General features: G+C 37.4%; 1 protein-coding gene across 4 annotated transcripts; it reads left to right on the forward strand.

The window, feature by feature from the left end:
• Positions 1 to 2683: 2683 nt before the first annotated feature.
• Positions 2684 to 23519, forward strand: LOC136340977 (sodium-dependent neutral amino acid transporter B(0)AT3). Of its 4 annotated transcripts, none has more exons than XM_066285523.1 (9): positions 2684 to 2939; positions 5772 to 6069; positions 8695 to 8980; positions 9481 to 9653; positions 9753 to 10133; positions 10516 to 10815; positions 17189 to 17550; positions 17648 to 17911; positions 17964 to 23519. In XM_066285523.1, the coding sequence occupies exons 2-9, from the start codon at positions 5851 to 5853 to the stop codon at positions 18157 to 18159; spliced, it is 2181 nt and encodes a 726-aa protein (XP_066141620.1). In that variant the 5' UTR covers positions 2684 to 2939; positions 5772 to 5850; the 3' UTR covers positions 18160 to 23519. The 4 variants fall into 4 exon arrangements, with proteins under 4 accessions (XP_066141620.1, XP_066141621.1, XP_066141624.1 ...); XM_066285524.1 differs by lacking the exon at positions 2684 to 2939 and adding an exon at positions 2974 to 3393; XM_066285527.1 differs by lacking the exon at positions 2684 to 2939 and adding an exon at positions 2974 to 3274.
• The last annotated feature ends 209 nt before the right edge of the window (positions 23520 to 23728 follow it).

Genomic DNA, 23728 nt, shown 5'->3' on the forward strand with positions numbered 1-23728 from the left:
TGGCGCGGTTGCCAGTACCGGGCTGATGAAAATCCTGGGGATACTTTTGATGGGAGGGATTGTGCGCGCCCTAGGGCCGGATTGTTATGGTGCTGGCAATTTTACCTGGAGGTTAAATCGGTGGAAACGTCAAAATGGAGCCTAAGCGTGTCTTTCTAGGGAGTTATCAACTTGGTTCTTTTGGGGTTTAGGGAGGTAACATAAGCCTATCTAGGGCAGTTTCGCTGCATTCAGGATGCTGAAATTCTACTTTTTACAATTGATTACTCTATTTATAATCGTTTTTTTTTTATTTTTTACCCATTAAGGTTCGGTTTGCTGCAGAAGTAATTATGTTCATCGCGATTACTTTCCGGGTAATGTTGAAGGAGTTTTTGCCATGATTCCCATAAGCTCAATTTCTCGCATTGGCCTCTCTGTTGATGAGGAAATAAGTAAACCTGTTAAGGACAAGCCTAATGATCCCTAACTGCGATTTCCCGCAGATATCTCTACTTGTTTTTGGGAAATTTGAACCGTCATGAGACCGTAAGTTCACATTTTCGATAAGATTATTTCACGTTGATTGACGCGCCGAAACTTTACGTTATCATATAGAACTCCTCTATTGTATCACACAACTTTTCAATAAAGTCTTTATTAGGTATAATTTACGTACGAAAACTTCTACACCGATCTTCCTTAGTTTTCTATCAGCGGGAGGATCAATAAGCTCGTTCCGTGTTTTTTCAACGCTTTTTCAATTTACTTTCCACAACGGTTCTCCTCAAATCGAACCTCGATAAATCAAAAACAAATCATTCCGAGCAAAGTGAAAAAAACAATTAAATAAATTTGAGTAAAAATTATAAATGTATATAACAAATATAAATATAAGTGCATTATAAATATATACACAAGCAACATACGAAGCAAATTTCTTGGCACTTAACTTGCAAGCCAAACAAATCGAATTGGCAACACCGCATAATGAAAGCTCGGCGAAAGCCGAAGCTGGTCGCGTTCAATAATTTCACTTTTGCGCTACGAAAGACTGCGTTATATTACAACGGTACCTGCTGGCGGGCCCCCATAATTAGCATAACGCTATTGTTTTAGTGCTGAAGGAGCAACAAGTAGATATTAGGTATAGATCAGTTTGAAATAGTGCTGCGTTTCGGCAACAGGTAGCGCTTGTGATTTAGTAGCACACTGAGTTCGTGTGAGCTGGACTTTAGTCATTAGCCATTTGTGGTCCGTTGCTAACGATTAGGCAACTAATTACTAGCCAAGATATATAACAGTTTAAATTGAGATTTTTATCCACTGAAAACTTTTTCTTTTGCCTGTCTTCAAGCAATTTAAACCGTAAAAAAGTTAGGGGATTACATAAAGCAATTTTTGAGAAATGCGGCATTGGTTTAATTGACGAAATTTACAAAAAAAAGTACAAATACATATATTGTGATGAATATCAACGATTTTGACTTAAGAGCAAACATAATTAGTCCTCGCGTTTCAATGCCATTTTTGTTAATAAATACTTTATGTAACCCCCTCGTTTTCGCCGTTTATTGTTTTAGCGAGCATATTTTTTTATTCAAAAAACATGCTCTTTCATATTTTTTAATTTAAAAAAAACGGAGGTTTTCATTAAAAAAAAAATGCCGATGACGTCATATATCTGCCAGCGACGACTTCACCAATGCGACAAATATATTTAAAAAATTGTTTTAGAAAAAGTAAATCGACGTGTCCGAGGATATTTTCCAAAACCTGTTAGTTTTAATATTTATTTATTTATTTATAAAATTACTCCATACAATGCAAAAAACACTTAATATATTAATTTTTTTTTAGTTAGATTGTTGGGGAATTTCTAAGACCTGATGTGAAGCAAATTTGATGTTGACAGCCATGAGAACGGTCATTCAGCTGATTACAGTATCATAAAAATAACAGTATCAACAATCGTGTATGTAAAATTACCACCACGAACAGGGGACAATAATCACTTAAGTACACGAGATTCATTCCTAGAGCTCAATTACACGAACCAAGCGGAGCAAAGTTAGAATTCAATAAAATGCCATTTCAAAATTTCGATCAATTTCGATATATTCGATATTCGAAAAGAATCGAAATTTTGAAAAGAAACTTTTTCATTTTTTACTTAGCGCGATTAGGGAATTAATTTAAAATGAGTGACACATCAGCATTGGAAGTTTTCACTCTCTACAACGTGACGATGTCACATTTTAAATTCCACATTTCAATTTCGAGCAACCATCATCAACTTTATTTTTTCTTATGGGCGCCATCTTAGATTTTTTACATTTCGGGATTTCGATTTTTTCTTGATTACGACAGTGTATCACGCGTCAAGGTCCAGTCTTGCAATTTGGTGAAAATATCACTAATCAATGTTAAAAGTCTAATGAAGGTAGATCTGATGAATGCGCCGGCCAGCGCATACGAATCTCTTTTGTTTACGTTGTTGCGACTTTTTGCGAGTGGAGATAGTTGAAATAAGCCTTACTTTCTCAAATGTTCGTGTAACCGAATAAAAAGACTTACTTACACTTAAATCTCTACAAATTTACCTGGTGTCCTATTTAAAAATCGTAGTTTTACTTCAATTTAAGCTTTTCTCTCACTTCAGTTACATCCAAAATGCTCCACGTTTCCAACAAAAAAATGAGCCCTTTATACTTCGATCGGGCACAAATCAGCTTTTCTATTTAAAGTTTCCATCCTCCACATTTTCCATCCATAAGGCAACTTCTGAAAATAGACCGACTATTCTATCTATTCACATGTGCCATTTCGAAAGTCTCCATTAATGACTCTAGAACGCCGTCACGGTGCGCCGGCGTCGGTATTGATTCACCCTAGACTGAGAGTTGGTGTGAGTGCGGTGTGACGTCGGGACGCTCGTCTCGTCCTTCCTAAATCGACAGGTACGTGAAATACAATGTTATTAAAGTCGATTTAATAATAACATGAAATACCTGCTATAAGAAGAGTTGCGCGTCAAATAAATTTAGTCTGAGTGCTGAATTTAAGGCGAAAGGAGAACGCTCCTTGGACCACGACTGTTAAATTACTTTCAGAGAAATGTTTGGAAAAAGTTGATTTTTTTGCATGTAAAGTGTGGGGAGATAGTGTTCATTCATCAACACCAGTTTGGGAACATCACTCAATCGATAAAAAAAAAATCAAATTGATAATCGATAAGTTTGCAAACATCTTCGACGTGACTACTAAGGCGATCTTCAAATTGGATCTTAAACTGGTAATTTGAGGAGATTTGATGCTGGAAAGTCATGTCCAAGTTTGCAGGGAAACGTCTGCATATCCCTAATAAGTTGAACTATCACCGGGAACACGGTTGCTGCCTGAAGAATTTTTGCGGTACCTTTAAATTTACTTTTAACTGTATAACTTTAATACCGAAGACAAATGGAATTGAATTGACTTGATCCATCACTTAGCCCAGATTTATGGCCTCGAATTGGTGTCAAAAGCATTTAGCCCGTTTGGGCTCCTGCCTATCTAGTTTGGCAAGCGAGCCAAATTGGCGATCCATCAATCATCATCAACCATGAAGTCTGAAACTTTGTCATCTGTCGAATTCACCATTAAGAGCAAATTTTTGCATCAAGTTTAAGCGTAAACAAAGTAAATTAAAATTACTTATTACAAGTGTAAAATTTTAATTATGTAGTGTAAATTACGAAAAGTCGCGATCCCCAGAGCTTCTAATTTTTTCCCAAATATGTGAAACAATGCATTATATACGCGATCGGTAACCTTTCTTCCAAGATTTCCCTTCTGACTAATGGTCGAGATGCGGTCAAGATTCTCCCGTGTTGGATCTCGACCGCATACGGCAACCAAAAATGTCCACGTTTTTAGTGCCCGATGGGGCATAATTCCTTTTCTGTCCTGGATGTGAGATCCTGTGAGGGTTCGTTTTGCAAGACAAATATTCAGGCCTTCTGGCGATGTCCGCTTGAGACCCTCCAGTGATGGGGGTCGAAGCAGTAGCGTACAACCTCTGGGGCATTACAAATTCCGCTTGGTTACCAAACGATACAGGTCGTGTATGTAATTTCGATTAATCGCGACGAATTTCGGTGAATCCAGAGGCCTCGCGGGCTTACAGAGTCGGTTGAAACTGGTCGAATATAGCGAGAAGCTCTGCCATTTGAAGAAAAATCCAGTGGAATTGAAGGTAAGAAGTAAGACGTAAAATTAAGACGTAAGGAAAACAAGCGTATCGTTTATTTCGTTCGCATTTATCGTCCATAGGAAGTTACAGTGAGACCTGACACTTGGCGGTGCGAAATACATGCTATACAAGGTGTTAGTCAAGTACGTGGTCAAACTTCAACTTCTTTGAGTGATTCTAGGACGACAAGGTTATGTAAACGTAGGTCTAAAAATCTTTCGGTTTCACGTTAGAGGGTGCTAAATTTTGTTAAAAATCGTTATTTCGTGAAAATCTTAACAATCGTTTAAGCGATTTTATAAAAATTTAGCTGCGTTCTTTATGGTGATTATTGTGATTCACTCGCCACTGACTTTTTAAAAACTTTTATATTTTTCGCATTCGGCACAGCCGTGGCCACCTAGACCACCGGATCTAAATCTATTAGACTTTTTCATTTCGGTGCATGTAAAGTCCTTTGTTCATAGAACAGTACTTGAAAGGAATTAATCCAACTGGCGCGGGATTCATGTAATCGCATAAGATATGCACCCGGTATATTTCGACGTGTTGGGCAATCGATGTTAAGGCGAACTGAAGCTTGCATTGAAGTTGACGGAGAACATTTGCAGCAACTATTGTAAGTTTCATGTTACTTATTGATAAATGTTAAAATTGCGTAACATCTGTTTAAGTAAAGTTTCAATAAAGTAGTTCCCTTGTTTGATTTTTCTTAAATTTCTGGCGTCACCTACGTCATTGGCAAAAGGAAACAAGCAATTTTTAGCTTAAAAAATTTGATTTTACTGATTTAAAAACTGCCACCAAGTGTCCCGATCATATGAGTTTGCGTTTTCTGGTTATTTAGGATTTTGTTTAAATATGCACAGATTAAAAAAAAAGTTTGCCACCCTGTATTTCGAAAATCGAGCATTAACCTACCGATATTTATATAAACTCCTCCTCTTAGACTCCTGTAAAGAGTCGCCCCTTGAACTTTCGTCACATATTTAGATAACGCCCTGTATGTAGAACCTTAACGATACGTCTTGCGTTACGGATAGATTTTGAATTGGCATACAAGCTGTCGGACGCGTGAACGAAAATCGAAGCTTTCCGCTTTCCAGCGATATTCGAGGATACAAAAATATATCCAGCTGGTTTGAAAGCCCTTGCACCCTAAAGCAACACGGATAAATAATGCTTAACATGTTCAGCGTTAGCATTCGTTCGAATCACGTGGTAATTAATGCACCGAGCACAATTGTTTCAGGGCTCAAACCGCCCTCAGAAATGCGTACTTTATCGATCAGCTTCAATTCAGGCACTCAGTCCTAATGGTCGAATTGCGAAATACTGCATTGGAGTTGACTTTATGATGCCCTAAACACCGTGAAACATCCAAAACTGCTGAAGCGATAAGTTTTGATCAGAAGAGCATCGGATGTGCTTAAGGAGCTTTGGAGGGCTTCGGAACGGTGTTACATGTACTTTTTAAATTAACTCCCTTATCAATTACGCCTGCAAATTGTCACGTATTCTTTTAGCTTTTTCAAATATTGTGATTTTTTCGTTCCAGATAAGATGCGTTTACTTAAGCCCAAAACCTTCTTTACGTAGTCGAAGCATATCACCTGCCATATCGAAAAGGGGCGAAAATGGCCAACACAGCCCACTTGGTGCGTAGGCAGAGCTCTAGGGATTTAAATTCTCAGAGGTCTCTGGACAGGTTGGAGCTGAAGGAGATGAAAGGGCGGTTGATGCCCACTATTGAGAACGGAGGCTCCAGTACTTACGGGGCAACGAACATTGCCTTCGAAGATTCCAGTCCCGGCACTAAAATTAAGTCAGCTTGTAGCAGTAAAAGAGGATCTCAAGTAAGCTAGATTCAACTCTTATACAGGGCGTCCCAGAAAGAATCGGTCAAATGAGTGCTACGTAGAGTGTTTCAGAACTATGGGATTAAATTTCTGGGGATTGTTTAGTGCCACAATAAAAGACATCTGAGTATAGGAGCCCGTGGTTGCAAATGTCTCCCTAAGGCGTTACGGCCTTATGGTGCTTCAGGTCAATTCTGTGTAAAAATGTGTCTCATCAAGTATTACTACGTTATATTTTACTTTCTTTGTACAAAATAACACTACGTAATGGTTCAAAATGTCGTCCTTGACAGTTCAGATAATATTGGATCGGCAGTGGTGGTTCAGTTCCGTGGCCCCCTGAGTCGCCCGATCTAACACCTTTAGACTTCTTTCCGTGCAAACAGGTAAAATCTCCGTTTTATGAAACACCAGTGAAAGCAGAACAAAACCTGATTGGACTAATCTCTGCGACATTTAAAGTCGTTCAAAACGATTATCAAATTTTTAGCCAAATCCGCAGAAATCATGTACGTCGTTACATGTATAAAATGCAGTTCAAGAACGACATTTAGATCATTTACTGTAGTGTTATGTTGTGCAAATATATTAAAATAAAACGTGCTATAACTCGATAAAAATATTTTCGCACATCAACTGTCTTTCAGCATCATAAGGTCGTAGCGCCTTAAGGCCACATTTGCGGACAGAGATTATTATACTCGGATGTCTTCTATTGTTGCACTGAACAATTTCTAGAAACGTGATCCCATAGTTATGAAACACCCTCTATAAAGTAAAACTGCAAATCACGTGATCATCGAAGTATCTTGACGACGATATGGATTAGATCGGTTCATTTTCTCTCGTCAAAAATTCTTATCGTGGATTAAGCAAAGGAAATCTTCGTCCGAATAGCAGTGGATTCGAAGGATGACTCTAAATTTATTTCTGAAACGATGAGGGAGGGGGAAGGAGGGGGGGCGGTATCAGCAAATTATCAATTTCTAGACTTCCATGAAAAAAAGCGCAGCTTCCATATTATTTTACCCCTGCTCCAAATTTGTTGCCAGAGGATTTTCAACCCAAAATTGATTTCTGCAATGCATTCCTCCGAGCGCAACGTGGTGATCCTTTGTTCTTTAATAAAATATTATTTATCCACGAGGCAACATTTACAAGAAGAAGTATATTTAACTGGAAAATCAGCCGTTCCAGAAATACAGAAAATCCTTATTGAATGAGAGAACAGCACTTTCAACCCCAACCTTCAATTAACAGGTGGTGTCGGATTGTACGAGATGTTATTATACTTTGGCACCTACCTACATTGTTTTACATCAACGAATTGGAATCCACAATATCTGTGGCCACCACGAAGTCCCGACAAACCCGCTAGATTTCCTTTGGAAAATGAAGTTTATCTAAATCTCTCACTTCTTCCCCTTTAGCGCCATGATTTTTGGAACACCCTATAGAACTAGGCACTCAAATCCTGTTCTGTTTCGGTTTCTAGGTTTACTTTCTCCTCGTTTACACCTGAATTTTCTGCTAAACTTGCCGATGGAAATTTTAATTAATTCACATCACGACCAGCTGAGAATCGTTCCGCATGCGAATGTATGCAGCGTCTGCTAATTTTCTCTCTTCTGTTCATTTAATACCGAGGAGAATTGAGTTAGTCCCGGTTCAGCCTCTAAGTTGGTAATTTGTGTGCCAGACCTAAACTTTTCATCAGTTCGACACCCACAATTGAGAACTGAACCAATCTGTCCTGAGTGTGACGTGAAAAGAGCTTAATTTCGAAAATGTGGAATTTCGCAGGAGGAGTAAGAAAAGAAAGTGTGTTATACAGGGTGATGCGTTAGGTTATTAAGCGCATAATATTTTACCTTGCGTCACTTGGGTGATAATGTGATCTATCATTGGCGAGCCAACGGTTTCCACTTCGATTACACCACGATACTGGTTTAGCCTGCACCTATTAACTAAAAATCGGACGATTTTACTTTTTTTACAGTTAATTGTAGAATCCAATAGACGAACGTGTCTGTGAAATTTATCTCGATTGATTGAAAACGTGTTTGACGGCCTTGATAGAAAACGAATTTTTTTTTAACACCAGATACCCCAAAATAACGGATGAGAAGGCAATCAAGGTTACAGTATAAATGTTTTATAAACGCTTGGTATGGTGTTTTCAATAGACATTGAATTATCCACATTTTCTCAACCTATGGACGGAGAAATTTACCTGGTTGTAGCGTAATGTAATAGAAGATCAACAGTATTTACTTGCGCAATTAGCCCTAAAAGTAAATTTACGCACGATAAGTTTTTCGGACTTGTTCAAAAACGAAGACGAGGCAGAACGATCGAATGAATTTCATGGAGCTCCTCCATGTTTCACACTAAATGTGAGAATTTCCTGAGTCTGCATTTTCCAAACGGGCTGACAGGTCGAGGTGACCTCGTTCCGAGGCCACCGAGCAGTGCCGATTTAAGTGCGTTTGATTTTTACCGGCGCGAACGAAGAATAACATTTAACTGATAAAAACTATCAAATTAATAGTTTCAAAATTTTCTTGCAAGTGTTAGAGACACATACAGAATGATACCATCTGTACATTGCACTAATTTCAGGATGGAAAACCAATCTTTAAGCCCGATTGCGAAGAAGAAGAACGCGAATCTTGGGACAGCAAACTCACGTTCCTTCTGGCCACCGTCGGATATGCCGTAGGCCTTGGAAATGTCTGGAGATTTCCATATTTAGCTCAAAAAAATGGCGGTGGAGCCTTTCTGATACCTTATTTTGTCATGCTGGCTATCGAAGGTATCCCTATATTCTACTTGGAGCTGGCCATAGGTCAACGATTGAGGAAGGGTGCTATCGGAGTGTGGAATCAGGTGTCGCCATATTTAGCTGGTAAGTAATCAAATTCCCAATGTAAGGCAGTATTTAGGTGGAATCGGGAATTTAATCGAACTAAGCCACCCTTAAGTACACTGATAAATACTCTAGATCCCCAGTTGTTTGCTAGAGATTCTCGAGGGCTAAAATTCGGTTCAGGTGACAGGAGAAAGCAGCGGAAGCTTTATTTGGGGTTAATTTGCATAAGTCAAATATTTGGTGTTTCCTTTGTAGAAATTTATCTATTATGCGAAGTGCTCAAGAAGTCCGACGAGGAACGATATTATTGGAAACGTAGAAGGAAATAGTGAAATTCTCGGCCGTTGACGAGATTAATGGGCGAGTCGCAGTCGAATCGCTCAAAGACTGAGAATGTTATTTTCTAACGAGCCTCACAAATTTTCCTTCGTGGATGAAAAAAGCGCGAGAATTGCTAGAATAGCTCCTCAATGGGTTCCTTAAGGAGACACCATCTAGATTTTTTCTTTTTCCCATGAAAGCTCTGTTTGTTACAGGAATTGGCATAAGCAGCGCAGTCGTCTCCTTCAACGTCGCCCTATATTATAATACGATCATAGCTTGGTGCCTCTTCTATTTTATGCAAAGTTTCCAGTCTGAGCTGCCTTGGGCGGAATGCCCCAACGTATATTTTCGTAATGGTTCTTACATGCCAGAACCCGAATGTGTAGTAAGTACCCTTATCCAATAAGATTTTTTGGGGGGTTGGGGGGCGTAATTCTAACTACAGAATTCATACAACTGTATAGTACCCGATTTTTTCTTCCAGGTAAGCAGTCCAACGCAATTCTTCTGGTACAGAACAACGTTGACCATCTCGGAAGACATAAACACCCCGCAAGCCTTCAACTGGAAAATCGGGGTCGCCCTCGTCGTGGCCTGGATCCTTGTCTACCTGTGCATGATAAAGGGAATAGCGTCGTCTGGAAAAGTTGTTTACGTGACGGCCACCTTTCCTTACATCGTCCTCATAATTTTCTTTTTTCGCGGCGTCACTCTAAAGGGAGCTTTCGATGGTTTGCGACATCTATTCACGCCAACATGGCACATTATCCTGGATCCGGTGGTCTGGCTGGAGGCAGGCACTCAGATTTTCTTTTCGCTAGGATTGGCCTTCGGAGGGTTGATTGCCTTTTCGTCCTACAACCCTGTAAGTATAATAACGCAGCTGTTTGTCTTCCATAACAGGAATGTGGGAACTACTTTTTTTACCGCATTCCACGTAGCAATCGAATGCGGTAAAGACGCTTCGGCACGTCATCGGTACAACATTTTAATTTCAAATAGTCCTAAACTGATTGATTACGACTTAGTTTCTATGGCGGGGACTCTGAATTTACAATGTTTGTTGATGGTTTTTACGACCCGTTGCCATGGGCAACGGGTTTTAAAGCCACAATAACCTCAAATTTACTTTTACGAGCGTTCGAGGATTAAGACTCAGCAACCCGATTATCAAGTCACGGATCCGAAGAACACCATCCCAACAAACTTTTCTGTCCCAAATTCATGGGCGCATTTTTCCATTACAGGTCAACAACAACTGCTACAGGGACGCCATCCTGGTATCCCTTACCAACTGCTTCACCTCCATGTTCGCCGGCATCGTAGTGTTTTCGGTGATCGGTTTCAAAGCCACGATGACCTACGAAAAATGTCTGGACGATAAAAACCGGACCTTAACCGAATTGTTTGGCCCCAAACACGTTGTTCCGCTGGAGTTGCCCTCAGAAGTGGGATCAATTTTCAACTTCACAGACGCGAACGGCACTTTAAGGAGCATTATCCTGCCTGCTCTACAGGTGTGCGATCTCGAAAAGGAGCTTGATAACGTGAGTTGGGTTGAATTAAGGGACTTACTTAGGTTTTGTGATGTTATCTGCGTAATTAACTTAAATTAAGACAAATGGAGGCTGTCAGAGAATGTTTTATGGCGCAAGAAAATCAAAATACATTCAAGTCGCGACTTCTAGTCGACCGATCCTTCACTCGGCCGCCTCTAACAGGACAAAGGCACACATGTATACAGGGTGATTCGTTAACAATGGAATCATAGAAAGCTAGAGTAATGCACTCTAAATTGCTGTGATTGGAGGAACCGTGCGTCATCTGAAAGTTGATAGCTTTGGATGTATACAGGGTGTCGAAAGTTAAGTTTCTTTCCAATTATTGTGCCTATATCGAGGTTGAACACTTGAAAATTTGTATAGTTATGTTTTTTGAGGTGAGGAATAATATAAGTTTTGCGAATTCCGCCTTTCTAATAGGGCGCGCCAATTGCGATCGATTACGGTTCATAACTTTTCACCCTGTATGAAATATAATTATTCAAAATTGAAAAGAGCGATCCGTTTCCCCGTTAATTACGGATTATTGTTTCATTTTGATATCTCAAACCATTTTTGCAAAAAATCCTTTGACAAATTCTCAAGTCAAATTTGATAAGATGGGAAATGAAAATCGACGAAACCGAGGGCATTTTCATTTTCTAGAATACAGAGAAATTGACATACGTAACAATTATTTAGAATAATTGCCCAAAACGTTCACCACTGACATTTATTAACTTTACACAGAATTTTCTCAAAAACAACCGAGTTTAGAACGACCTTTGAGATTGCCTCCGATTCTTTTGGCAGCGATATGTATTCTTCGCCACACCTCTTCACGCGCACCAACGGGTTCTTCACAAACTATATCTTTCATTCGAGACCGAATTTAAAAGTCGAGAGGATTAAAGTCTGGACACCTGGACGGCCAAACAAAAATGCTGCCACGGCCAATCCAACGATGTGCAAAAACTGTATCTAAACATGGACGCACGGGCTGAGCAACATGCGGCGGGGCCCCGTTTTGCATGAGCCACATGTCTCTTCTTAAATAAAATCGAACTTTTTCGAGCGACTCGGCCAAATCTCGTTGAAGAAAATTTAAATGCAATCAGCTATTTAAATTTAAATCACGTTTCCCCTAAGGGATTGTACAACTTTTTAAATAGTTTGTGATTTTGGTTGCCTTCGGTCGGGATGCAATTCATATATCTCCGAGCTAAGGCTTCGCCGTTGCAATTTTGTGGTGTAAAAACACAGATTATATCTCTAGTTTCGTTGTTCGATAAACGTTGTGACGTGGCACTTTCAAAATTTCATCATTAATAACATGTTTTACTACATTTAAAACTGAAGATATCCTCATTATTTATCGTTTTCTATGGCGGAGAAGCTGCTATTGTGTATTACTAGATATACTTAGCCTGCTATAGTTTGGTTCGTTTCGCTTTTAATTACTCGCCCTGTCCATTTTAAACGTATTCTTCATTGAATAATTTTTTTTTCAAAAACGAATCGTGATTTCGAAATGACACTAGGAGATATAATTAATGGAAAAATTGTTGTTTTAAATTTTGTCTCAAACTTAATGTTGTAATGTGTAAAAAGTTATTAACAGTAAATCCTGTTAAATTCACCACAAGTAGCTCTTATTTAAGAACACCCTATGTTTCAGATAAGCCCATAAGACAAGTCCATAGGGGTAAGGTCAGGCGATCTGGCAGGCCACTCTAATTGCCATATTGCGCAAATATTTCAATAACTGTTCAATTTGGACATGGGCACATGTTACATGAGGTAGATTCAGAATCGCTCGAAGCAATCAACAAAGTTGGAATATACAGTGAGTAACTTTAATATTCGGACACCACGATATTTCATTTTACAGCTGTCGTAATGTTATTCAAATCGCAATTAAAATTATGGGAAATAACATATTTTATTAAAATATGTGTCCGATTAACGTGTAACTTAATTTTTATTAAAATAAATACAATTTTCAACAACTAACAAAATTAAAATTAAATTAGGTGAATATTTTTGATTTCTTCGATCTTCGGACGCTACTGGTTTTCTTCCTTACTATTTTGTGGGATAACCATTGTTATCTATAACGACCCGTAAACGTTCAGGCATATTGCAGACAATTTTTCTCGAATAATCTGTTCGAAAACGGTCCCATTCTAGTTTTAATCGTTGTTTTAACATTTTCTCTGAATATATTTCAGTTTTTCTCATTTAACAGTCCAATTCGTCTGATAAGTGTTCGATGGGATTGAGGTCCGGTGATCGGGGCGGTGGTTGTAACACTTTAGGGCAATTGCAAAGTAAATACTCTTGCACTAAACGTGATCTGTGTTTGGGATCATTATCTTGGTAGAATGTGGAAGTATCTGAAATTACCATTTTTTCAGCACTTTAACGTAAGTTGTTCTTTTTAACATTCAAATAAAAACGTTTATCCATTATAGAATTTATAAAAACGAGTTCACATACTCAAAACGTGGAAATAAGCCCCCGTGCAAGAACGCTTCCATTTCCACGTTTAACAGTAGGTTTAATATTATTTATTAGGTCGTGTAGTATGAAATGAGTAGAATTGAATTGAAACTTTAGTCATTTTTTTTTCATATGAAATGTTTTTATTGTCAATCGAAATATGCACCACCATTATCAATACACTTCTGCCATTTAACGGGAAGTTCATTGATTTCCCTGCTGTAAAAGCCTGCAGGCCGGGAGTCGATAAACTCGTGGAAGGCAGCTTTGACAGCCTCGTCGGAGTTGAATGTTTTCCCTACCAAGAAGTTATCCAAATTTTGAAAGAAGTGGTAATCAGTGGGTGCTAAGTCGGGTGAATACGGTGGATGACGAAGAGTTTCCAATTCCAACTCCTGTAGCTTGTCCAAGGTGACTTGTGCGGTGTGTGGCCTGATCGTTGTCGTGCAACAATAGCGGTGCGCTTCGATTAACTAATCTTGGCTGCTTAACCGTCAGTTGCCTCATGATTTCGGTCAGTTGTCGGCAGTAGACATCAGCCGTAATCGATTCACCAGGTTTCATGAAGCTGTGATGGATGACACCTGCGTTGGACCACCAAACGGACACCATAAGCTTCGTTTGATGAAGATTTTTTTTCGCACAATGTTTTGGTGGTTCATCTTGATCCAACCACTGCGATGAACGTCTGGCATTGTCATATAGGATCCATTTCTCATCACAAGTAACAATCCGATTCAAAAATGGATCGTTATTATACCGGCACAACAAAGAAACACAAGCTTCGAGACGTCGTTTTTTCTGTATATCGCTCAACTCATGCGGTACTCACTTGTCCAGCTTCTTCACCTTACCAATTTCAGCCAAATGAGTGAATATTGGTTTTTTGGTTACACTGAATATTAACGAAAATTCGAACGCACTTTGACGTGGATTCGCTTCCACCACGGCTCTCAGATGATCGTTATCCACTTGAGTTTGAGGTCGTCCACGCGGTTCATTTGTTAGGTCAAAATTGCCAGAACGAAATTTCATGAACCAACGAGATACTGTTTGCTGTGAAGTGACTTCAGTACCAAACACATCATTAATATTGCGAGCCGCCTGAGCTGTTGTGGTTCCACGGTGGTACTCATATTTCATTAACACACGAATTTCACTATTTTGCAGGGCTGCACAAAAATGCTTATAAAAATAAAAGTTTTCAATAATTTTTAACACTTTAAACTCTGATCGAAAGAGGAAGAATGTGCCTTTTCCACATAAAAAAGTCAAGTCCAAATATAGATTTAGGGTGAAGTTATTTGCAGTTGAATGTGGCATTTCGAGAATCTGTTCATTTCATACTACACGACCTAATATTTTTCATTCTTCACTCTTTTTTCGCCACACCATTCTTCGACCATCGGACCTAAAAGTGCCGCATTTGCCTTCATCATTGAAAATAACGTTATTCCACCAAGTATCATGCTTCAAAATAAACTTTTTTGCACAATTCAATCTTCGTCTTCGAATGATTTTACTAACAAATTGTTTTTTTTTCCTAACAACTCTTCCATTGTATCCATTTTCGCTTAACGCTCGGCGTATTGCTTGAGGATGGACTTGTTTCTCAGTGTCTCTGAAAAGTTCATCGGCTGATTTTGGTGCGCTGAATGCTTGATCATTTTTTAGTTTTCCAACGGCGATTTCCTTATCACTCTTATGCAATTTCCTTGGTTGACCCTTTTGGATATAGACTTGATCCATTCCTTTTGTTTAATGCGTCTAATGATATCTGTCAGTGTAATCTTGCTTACATTACGTAACTCAGCAGTTTTTCTGTAGAGATTTTCCGTTGGCATTATGGAAAATCATAAGTTGTCGTATATCAAAACTGATATCCCTTTTGTCGGTCATTATACCTATTAATAGTACCATGGTTTGAATTTAACCAAAATTATTTTTTAATCATCACCCGAGTTTATACGGGTGTATCAAAACAACATTCCATTGGAATTCCAGAGCGCAAAAAAATATTTTATACAGTGTGTGAATATTAAGCTAACCAAAAATTTACACCTAAGTTTATTTCAATTTTACTATTTGTTGGAAATTTTCACTTTATTACAATGGAAATTGCGTCAGCTGTCAACGGAACACATATTTTATAAATTTCGTTATTTTCTATAGTATTAATTGCGACTTAAATAAAATTGCTCAAAATAAAATGAAAATATTTCAATGTCCGAATATGAAAGTTATTCACTGTACATGGGGTTTCGTAAGAAAAAAATGGAACAGTACATTTATCTGCTACATGGGTAACCCTGTACAGGCCATTAGTGAAATAAGTTTCGCAAATTTAACCAATGATTAACACCTAACAACATCATGTTATACAAAAAAGCTTCTTATAACAGGGGTTATAAATGAAACTATTTCCCCGAAAAACCAAAAGAACATATTTGGAAAATTGGACGCGTCGCGTCGCGTTTATACTATTTCGATACCTCCCTCAGTAGCCCCATAAACGAGAGATGGTCCATTTACACGTGTTTTTTTAGTCCTATAGGTTTTATGGTTACAATGTAAATATTACGTGATTCTTATTTTATTATTTTGAAAAGCCGCTTACCTTTAAATTTTTGAGGTAATCTCTAATTAGCATAATTTGTTATATTACACATTTTACACCACTCGCACCACAATTAAAACCACAAATTGATTATTGTTTTTATTACATTAAACGTTCGAAATCCCCACCATATGAGTACATGCATGTACAACAGCGTTTTAACCAATTTTCCCGTGAATGATCAAAAATTCCTGGCGTATTCCTAATATGATCAGCGGCAGCGAAAATACGTTATTGTAACTGATTTTCATGCCTCATTTCAGCAACGCAGACCAAATTTTTCACGAAACCCCCAAAAGAAAAAATCCAACGCATTCGGACCCGGCGATCGGGCAGGCCAAAGACATTTTTTCCTACCCGTCCTTCCTCATAATTATGATTTAAGTGCTTGATAACTGAACATAAAGAATACATTTTCATGTGGGTATTTTCAATAATTCGAAATAAATTCAATTACGACCGACCCGAATTGACTTTGAGAGTGAGGTGTTGCGCGTAACGACAGAGGAAGCATTCGAATGAAGAACGGGATCACACTAAAATATTTAAAGTATGGAAGAACATGCAGTAGATGACAAATGTGAAAACTAAGGGTGGTTTCATCTTCGCTCTTCTCACTGGCTCTCTTCACCACTTATCCATGGTGGCAGGCCTCTTTCTACCGGATGATATGTCAGATAAGATGAGATAAAGTACAGATGACCACAGAGTAGGTGGGCAACTCAGATATTGACACGGCAAATAACCTGAACTAACCTGTTTACAGGACATCTGATGCTTTATCGCTTTAACTGGAAAGTTAACTTAGGCGTCCATTTAAAGGGTAAGGTTGCCACGGTTCACTGCGGCGTTGCCGCTTAAGGTCACTTTTACCGTTTGAGTCGCATTGTTAGTTTTAATTAAGTTTTAAATTGCTTTTAGTAATATTAATGCTGAGTAATTTTAATTTCTTTTGTTACGCGTCACACAACTAACATCTGTTAAGTGGTTTTTTCAACATTTTATTAAAATTTTAAGCTTATCATAGCTTTTCGGTTACCAATTTTAACATTTTTTTTTGTAAAAACTATTAGGTTTGCGACCCCTGTTGTAAGGAGCTTTTTTGTTTAAAATGATATGTTTAATGATTGGTTAAATTTATGGCACTTATTTCACCAGCACCCTGTATATATGTCTGCTACGTCCAAAAATGCCCAACTAAAAACATTTGGCGTGTACCTAACGCAGTATAAAATTTTAAAATAAATTTTCACCTTTCAGTCCGCGTCTGGCACAGGGCTGGCCTTCATTATTTTTACAGAAGCCATAAACCAGTTTCCCGGAGCCCAATTCTGGTCCATCCTCTTCTTTCTGATGCTGTTTACCTTGGGCATCGATTCTCAATTCGGAACCCTCGAAGGCGTAGTCACATCCATAGTGGACATGAAGCTGTTCCCCAACTTGCCCAAAGAAGTTCTCACCGGTACCCTGTGCCTGATCTGCTGTATTATTTCCATGAGTTTCGCCAATGGTGCTGGAAGCTACGTGTTTGTTTTGTTCGACAACTTCAGCGGCAACTTTCCATTACTGATCATAGCTTTCTTCGAGTGTATTGCAGTATCGTATGTCTATGGACTCAAGAGGTAGGGAAATTCTCACTTTTTATTGTGCCAAGTTGGGCTTTAAATGTAGATAATTGCAATATAAAAAAAAAACAAGAATTACCGGTGAGATTTATAGATTTGCAGACGACATAGAAATGATGACAGGTTCGAGGCCCGGTCTCTATTGGTTAATATGTTGGAAATATCTGTCCCCCCTTGCCATGATATCCATATTAGCTGCGAGCTTTGTGGAGATTGCCGTAAACGGGTCTGGGTACGACGCCTGGGTGGCCCCAAAAGGGGAGACAGAAAAACATTCTTGGCCCATGTGGGCCATCTTCCTCATCTGCTTGCTCATCCTCATTTCAGTCCTGTGGATACCAGGAGTTGCAGTCGCCAGGTACGCTCCTGGATCAATGACCGTTTCTTTTTATCATCAACGTACCAAACAGGCTCTTTGGTTATGTCGTGGTAGACGACAACGAAAAAGCATGGTTCCCCGCCAGCGACCTGAAAGACTTCCATGGTATAATGCCTCATGAGGTCACCACGGCCGAAACGTTGTTGTTCTGCATCAGACCGGACGGCAGTGAAGGCCTATGCTGTCCCACGTACCATTCTTATGATGACGTAACTGAAGATGAGTAAATATGTGATTTTCGACTTGTTTTAGATTAGGTTTGTGGTATACGCACAAGTGAGCTTGTTAAGCTCTCGTTGGAATGATGAGACATATCGTCAACATATTATTGTGAAACTATATATCAATATTCTTTGGGTTAATTCAAAGGTGGACCGCCCTAATGATATTTTAATATTGCCGTCTATACATAGATTTTAGGGCAAATTGTAGCATATCTGCCGGTTACTAGGACAATAATAAGATTATTAAGGTAGGACGGTGGTTGCTGAGCATGTTCTCATGGCTCAGAAAGAAATAGATCAACGTACACTCGTCAAAGGAAACGTCCTTAAACGAAACTCCCTATATGTGGCTGTAAAGTGGGAAGCTATAGTCGGTTTTAAGGAAAATCACCCTGTGAACATAACTACCTGTTTAATTTCATAACTGCCGTGGGAATTTAGACCTACTTTTGAGCTAATTATTATGAATTATAAAATATAAGAACTGAGTTGCAAGCATGATAATAAGTGTAATGACAATATGAATCACTGTAAATGTTAATATCATAACATATATTTGTTTATTATTCGTGATAGTTATACATAGAGGAAGAAAAGTGCCGCATAAATTCGTTAAAAATTGAAGGAAATATTTTTCGTGAAAATGCTGGAACATATATTAAATATTGTTTTTGATAGTGCATTTTTTGACATAAAAAAAAACATGTTTACTGGATTACCCGTGTAGTAGATAAATTGAAAATACTCGTGTCTAATTTCAAAAATTCTTGAAATATTAGCGCAATGTAGCAGTTAGAGTGACCTGCTAGATCGCCTGACTTTACCCTCATAGACTGTTTTTATGGGATTGTTTGAAACAAAGGGTGTACTTAAATAAGCCCAACAATATCGAAGAGCTATAATGAAATTGCTTAAGAAGCTAGACAATTACCTCTTTCAATGATTAGGAAAGTTCTTGAGGAGTTTGAGTTGAGACCTGCCCACTGTCAGGAACTCAACGGAATCCAGCTCGAATGTTTAATACATTAAATTATTGTAATTTATATTGTTATTTTTTTAGTATCAATAACTATATCGTTATTTCTATTTGTTGTAACTTTTTTCGAAAACTGTTAAATTTAGTCATGAAATATGTTCACAAGTTCTTAAAGAACTCAACAACGTCCTAACATACATTGGGGTCCATAAGGAAAAAATTAGAAAGTGCATATGTGTATTACACGATTAATTCTGTATACACGTCTGTTATATCAAAATATTCACAACTAAAAACAACATTTGACGTGTTCCACCATTTCCATTAAAAATGTTTACTCCAATTTTTAGAGAATTTATACGGGATTTTTGGTCCTCCATGTAGGTAAAGTGGGGAGGATTGGTATTTAATTATGATCATCCAGTTTTCAGGAAAATAGGGAGCGTAAGAAACCATCAAATAATAAAAAAAGACTGTCAGATAAATTCATTAAAAACATGACTATGACAATAAAGTAAAGAAGACAAAGCAGAATATATAGAACACAATTTAACGGACTGAGAAAGTAAAGACTTTAACATAGAGAGAATCTTGGTTATTTTGCCAGTTGCTGTTTACTTATGAAAGTGTAAATAAATTTCCCGATTTTCTTTCAGTTTAGGTTTTAGGCCGATTTGCTCCATTATGAACAAAGCGGGGTCTCACTAAACCTAGTCGCAGCGTACTTCGACATTTATCGGAAATGCTTTAGCGTGAATATGATATAAAATAACTTCTTATCTGTTGAGATATCTACAAGTTTAGGTAAGTCTACACGAGCAACCATGACGCTATGTATTGGCATCATGATATCATCGGCCTCTACATCCAACAAACTTCACTCCTGCTTTTCTGACGGATTCTAGAGAGTGTTAGGAACTCCGTTTGCACGTTTTTTTTTTCGAAACTTATAACACACGTGATTAGCGTATGTGATTCTTTGGCCCTGTATTCGAATTCTTGTTGCAAAAACGATTACAAATGCCGCCGACATTACGTATTGTCGGTGTATACCACATCCTTCTTACGGTTCCATAAATAAATATCGCAGAGTGTCAGATTGGGTTAGTGAGGAGGCCACGGAGTAGGATCCAACCTATTCATTGTCAAAGGTCGCAATCTCCTGGGCTGAGGCTGCAGCTAACCCGAACTGTCTTAATCGAATTCATAATGAAGTAAACAGGTCTTAATCTTTCAGTTTCATCAGTGAAAAATCTTTTAAAGCTGCATTAGCATTGTTCCGTATAATTCGTATATTACATGTGTATTATAATGAAATATCATTAATTATAGCGCGAGAATTTTGTGATATGCAGCATTGAAGCACAAACGTTGCTGTTGTTATAATTCCTTAATTACTTCAATTAAAGTGGGTACTAGCAATAATAACAGTATTTATTACAGAGCGTTAACGGTCAAGAGAGTAAACTGTTTCTTTTTTTTTGTGTTATAAGAAAGAACTAGGCTGAGGAAAATTTCGATTGAATTTTAAGGATTGCTTACTGGCACCGGTTTTACTCCAACTATTTCAATATTCAAAATAAATAACAAAGTACTAAAAAATTAAAATAAATATAAATAAATGTATTTATTTATATTTATACTAAAAATAAATAAAATATTTACGGTAATAAAAAAATTAGCTTAGACCCTACTCTTTTTCTGAATACTAATTAATTTGTTGAGAAAATTAACCGATTTTTGAACGCTCTGTATTAGTGTTCGAAATCCTATGTATCCAATGGTTAAGATTAGTAAATATTTATTATCTTATAGAAACAATAAGAAAACTTTACTAAATGTATTGGTTCGAATAAGATACCTACCTGCATCATGATTAACCAAGGTTAATATAAAAGTAGCCTTAAAAATATAGTCAATTAAGGAAATGGCATGTTCTTAAGGAAAAAAAAACGTATTTACTTGATCAGTATTAACAATATTGGTTACAGGTAAACGCCGATATTATCGACATTAAAAATATTAGATATTGTAGGGCATTAGAGAAGGAAAAATGTGCGTTACAAAACCATTGACAATAACTTTGTATAACGTTTTTTATGAATGTATTGATTTGTTTATGTTTGTTAAACTTTTGTTCTTATGAAACTATGTATATTTACATTCTACAACCCTCCAGTTTAAAAAATACTGAACCCCAATAGTCCCCCCGAAGGTACATAAGTAGATATAAATTAATACCAATTGAGCAGCGAAAGCACACAAAAAATAATAACGAAGAAATTTTATTACACGTTACTGAAGAAAAGTGTACATAAAATTGTAGAGCTGTGGACTCTGTCTAAGGTACATTCCTTATCATCTAACGATAATTTTTAGTACCTGGTTAGATTCAAATAACATTTCTCGTATCACAGAACCGTTCAATTTTATTTACCTGTTACGTGGAAATCTGATCGTTAAATAATATGCAGTTTTCTTTGAAAGTAGAAGAACGGTGAAATATTCCAGAAACGGCTTAAGAGAAAATACCGTACGACTCTAAATTCTCCAAGGCTCCCCTCCCCTGTCCTTTCAACTTTTTATTAAAATTTTTATTTTTTCAAAATTTGAAAAGCAGCATTAATGAAACAAAAAATTCTAGGTTTCGACGTTTCTTAATTTTGTTAAATGTTGCTCACGTCATCAGTAGCGCAAAATAGCCGATTGCTTATACAGGGTATTTCCTAACTACGTGTAAAAAGTTTAAAGGCGTAATCCTCGACTGATTTTGAGTCAAAAATGTCTAATAAACATATGTCCGCAAATGCCTTGTTTCCAAGATACAGGGTGTTGAAATGTGACAAGAAAAAGAGATTTTATTTCCAAAATGACTCAATTTGGGTGTTTGAATTTTAGAAAAGACAATTACCATCAGCAAGGCCATAAACAAAAACCATATTGGCCATTTCTTGATTAGTGTAATTAGGCATTTGAAAAATTTTCAAAATGAGGTATAATCTGATTTTTGGGACACAGAACTAAATTCTTCCACTTTAGAGAGTAAAACACCAAAATAACACTGACTATCTTGTTTATAGTAGTGGAAGTAGCAAAAAAAACTAACAATAAACAAGTTAGTAAATACCACCAAACCTTTAGAAACCTTTAAAACCTATTTCAACGTCTTTCAGTCAACACCCTGTATCTTGGAAACAAGGCATTTGCGGACATATGTTTATTAGACATTTTTGACTCAAAATCAGTCGAGGATTACGCCTTTAAATTTTTTACACGTAGTTAGGAAACACCCTGTATATTTACTTAAAATATAAACTGAAATATGAGTTAAGTGACACCTCAAATAAAAGGTTTTTCGAAACTACAATCAATAATGTATCGAGATTATAAACAGTCGATTAACTTTTGAGAAAAACCCGTTGAAATTTGGTAAAAAATGCAATACAAACTCAGTTAAATATTACATAGACGAAGAAAAAACTTGTTTGTTGATAGGAAATTAGTTTGTTGTCAATCTTATACTCACAGACAGTCTTTGGTAAAAAAAAATATATATAAATAAAATAAAATAGAAAGATAATTAAAAATAATCGTAGTACAATTTAGAGTCGCACGGTACAGCATGCTCATTATTTTTGAGATTGAAATTATTATTGATACTGAGTCAAGGTTCATCCTTGTAAAAATAAACAAACCCAAACTAGATAACCTCAAGTAGGTACCTAACGGAAATCCCTGCCATTTTCGTAAAATATTGTTCAATATGCAAGTTTTGTTCTTAATGAGAACTAAACCAATTCCGAACCGTCAGAAATATATGAAATAAAATACTTTCTCCAAGAGTCAAGAGTCATATTTTTTCTATAAGCATATTGTAACATCAAACTCTCTATTTGGTGAAAAGACCATGTCACTTTATAAAGTTATACCCACAAAATAGCCCTTGATAATAATCCCGCCCTAGTGCTATGCCGCATTGAGGCAACCCCGCCCTAGTGTAATGCTTCCCTACTCCAATACCGTAATAGCGCCATCCTGCATTAATGCTGTGCCGGATTGGTGCTATACCGCATTGGTGGTACCCCGCATTAGTGCAATGCAGCATACATAAGTGCAGTATGTTCCTAGAGCATTGCTGCACTAGTGCGAATCCGTGGGGGAAAGTGTCCCTTTCCCTTTTAGGTTTAGTTTCCTGTTAGAATAAAGCTTCTATTGCCTGTTGTTTACCTGCGTACCGGTAAATCGCCACTAAGTTAACCAAAGATCGACTTTAAAAGACAATAATTATTGACATTAGATTGTTGAATATTTGTAGCTGAATAATTCGGTTGTGATTTAAGCTCTTTTCGTTTTGATTAAATGAAAGTAAATAAATGTTGTTGATGAAGAGGACTTTTTTATTAGATATTTTGTGCGCTGTATGCGATTCCCTGTATAATTTCTGAGAATCCCTTGGAAATGTCGACGAGTTGAGAGCAGTTCTTAAAAAATGTTTGAGGAAATCATATCTCAATTGAAATTTACAAACTTTCTTTGAAATTTGTCAAAAGGATTGCCTCGTAAGTTCGATCCCAGAAAAAGTTTCAAAAAAATCGT

Source organism: Euwallacea fornicatus, chromosome 9 (genome assembly GCF_040115645.1).
Source record: "Euwallacea fornicatus isolate EFF26 chromosome 9, ASM4011564v1, whole genome shotgun sequence".
NCBI classification, from domain to species: domain Eukaryota; kingdom Metazoa; phylum Arthropoda; class Insecta; order Coleoptera; family Curculionidae; genus Euwallacea; species Euwallacea fornicatus.